The sequence below is a fragment of the Pteropus vampyrus genome, unplaced genomic scaffold (assembly GCF_000151845.1).
Source record: "Pteropus vampyrus isolate Shadow unplaced genomic scaffold, Pvam_2.0 Scaffold179, whole genome shotgun sequence".
NCBI classification, from domain to species: domain Eukaryota; kingdom Metazoa; phylum Chordata; class Mammalia; order Chiroptera; family Pteropodidae; genus Pteropus; species Pteropus vampyrus.
Genome location: NW_011888960.1, coordinates 1,251,742 through 1,253,872, shown reverse-complemented (window position 1 = coordinate 1,253,872; position 2,131 = coordinate 1,251,742). Strand labels below are relative to the sequence as shown.

Here is a 2,131-nt window from a genome sequence, read left to right as displayed (position 1 = left end):
CCTTTTCTGTTTTGCAGAGCAAGGCCTAGATCACATAGCAGAAAACATTCTTTCCTACCTGGATGCCAGGTCTCTGTGTGCCGCAGAGCTGGTGTGTAAAGAATGGCAGCGAGTGATCTCGGAAGGAATGCTTTGGAAGAAGCTGATCGAACGAATGGTGCGCACTGACCCTCTGTGGAAGGGACTTTCAGAAAGGAGAGGGTGGTAAGTTCGTTCTCAAGAAAAAAAGTAGTTTTGACCTAGGGTCAGTTAGATTACACAAGAAAGCAGTCAGACTTGCCAAATGTGGGGGCCTGTTTTAAACAAGCGGGAAAAGATGAGTGGTCAGGAGTTAGGGGGGAAAAGTTAAAGCTGTCAGAAGTTTTCCTTCTGAAATGTATATTTCCTTTATAGTTATCAGCTGTTAAGTACTGTGTAGTTTGAGTGATTTGGTTTCACAAAGCTGTGTATTTACGCTTTTCCTTTCTCATGTTTCTTAGGTGATGGGACCATCACCAAGAGATAGATAAGGGAAAAAACATGAGAGAGTCCGGTAAAGCCATTTCGCTCTGCGTTATTGTTCCTGGTTGGACATAATGCACGGCAGGCAGGCTTTTATAGAGAAAACCTGTTAACTTAAACACAGCTTTATCACTCCACGTGTCAGTCACCTGGCCCGGTCGGCACAGAGGAAGAGCCGCACGTGGAAGGAAGTAGAGCTGGTCGTGGTGTGGGTGCGGGTTAGGGCTGTATTTTCTTTCTGGGAGGAAGTTTGATGTGTACCAAGTTAGATTTTCCACAAAGCTACATTGGCACTTTTTGTTAAACTGTAGAATGAAAGGCGGGATTATTGTGTGTCAGGTATTCAGAAAATGAAAGGCCAGGATTGTGGTAGAAAGCTGTAAATTGAAGTAAATTTGTGTCTAACGTGTTTAAACTCAGAAATCCTGCTTTTCGAACTGTGAAAGCTCAGTTTGAGTCAAAAGACTTGAATGATATGATATTTTTGTAAGCACCATGTTTAAGTAAAATTCCCCCTTTATGTGCAAAATGTAACATCTGTTTGTTTTTATTTGCCAGGGATCAGTACCTGTTTAAAAACAGACCCACAGATGGCCCTCCCAATTCATTTTATAGGTCACTGTACCCAAAGATTATCCAGGATATAGAGGTAACTTTATGATTTATCTGTTTCATGGGCTCTTTGTGTCTCGTTCTCAACTTTTTATGTTGCCGTAGAGTGTTGTGTTGATCTGAAATCATGGAACAAGTAAAAATTTTAAGTTGAACTCCTGGAGCAAATGTGTCACAATGTACAATCTGTAGCTTTCCTCAGAGTAGATAATGTCTTTTTGTAAAAAATGATCTAACTTTTTAAAAATGCGAAATGCTTCTGCAAGGCCACTACTTAATTAAAACATTAATCCAAGATCAACTTTTTACTTTAATTTGATAAATTTTCCAAAATCCAAGGCTCAGTTTTCCAGGTAAGCACTTTTTCAGTTTTGAGCCATATCTGGAGAACTAGCGAAGGCACAGTCTCAGTTTCCTCTGTAAATTTCCCATAATTTTTCATAAAAAATGACTCAAGTATGAGTGTAAGCAACAGTTAAGTGGCTTTTATGGAGCCAATTACGCTTCTGGACATGTTGGATTTGAGTGCAACTTCACCAGCCCAGGAAAACTCTGTAAACTCGATGAGAAGCACTGGAGATGTTTGATGTTGTTCGTGTGTTCTAATTAGTTCAGGTTTATTATTTAGCCCTTTTCCTTGAACCAGGAAAGACACGCACAGGCATTTCTCATTAACTCTTTCACATGTGTTCTTGGCAGGTCCTGGTTACTTCACTGTTTCCTTCTTGGCAGAAAAATTGAGCCTTCTCTAGGCAATGCCGCATCACCCATAAAGTTATACCCAGTTTCCCAAACGTGAGGTAACCCCCTCCCCCAGGTGATAGGCAGAAAAGTTATTGTGCCAAAATTTATTAATGGAGAAACGTGCTTTTTGGGGGGTGGGGTTCTTTTTCCCTTTTTGAGGCAGATGTGAACTAATGGAATCATTCGGTTGATGGAACATCTGAATGTGGCTGGAATATTAGTATTTAAAGCACAAACCCTTGTCTTGAGTATTCTGCTCTCTAAAATGAGCTAC

The 2,131-nt window shown here is 40.5% G+C and overlaps 1 protein-coding gene across 8 annotated transcripts in view; it reads left to right on the top strand.

Annotated features, from left to right (window-relative positions):
- FBXW11 (F-box and WD repeat domain containing 11) overlaps nucleotides 1-2,131 on the top strand; it is a 108,193-nt gene that overhangs the window by 75,340 nt on the left and 30,722 nt on the right. For all 8 annotated transcript variants that reach the window (XM_023537157.1, XM_023537153.1, XM_023537152.1 and 5 more), the window contains 2 exons: nucleotides 18-204; nucleotides 1,060-1,150. In XM_023537157.1, the coding sequence (XP_023392925.1) occupies nucleotides 18-204; nucleotides 1,060-1,150 (278 nt within the window). The remainder of the gene's footprint in view (nucleotides 1-17; nucleotides 205-1,059; nucleotides 1,151-2,131) is intronic.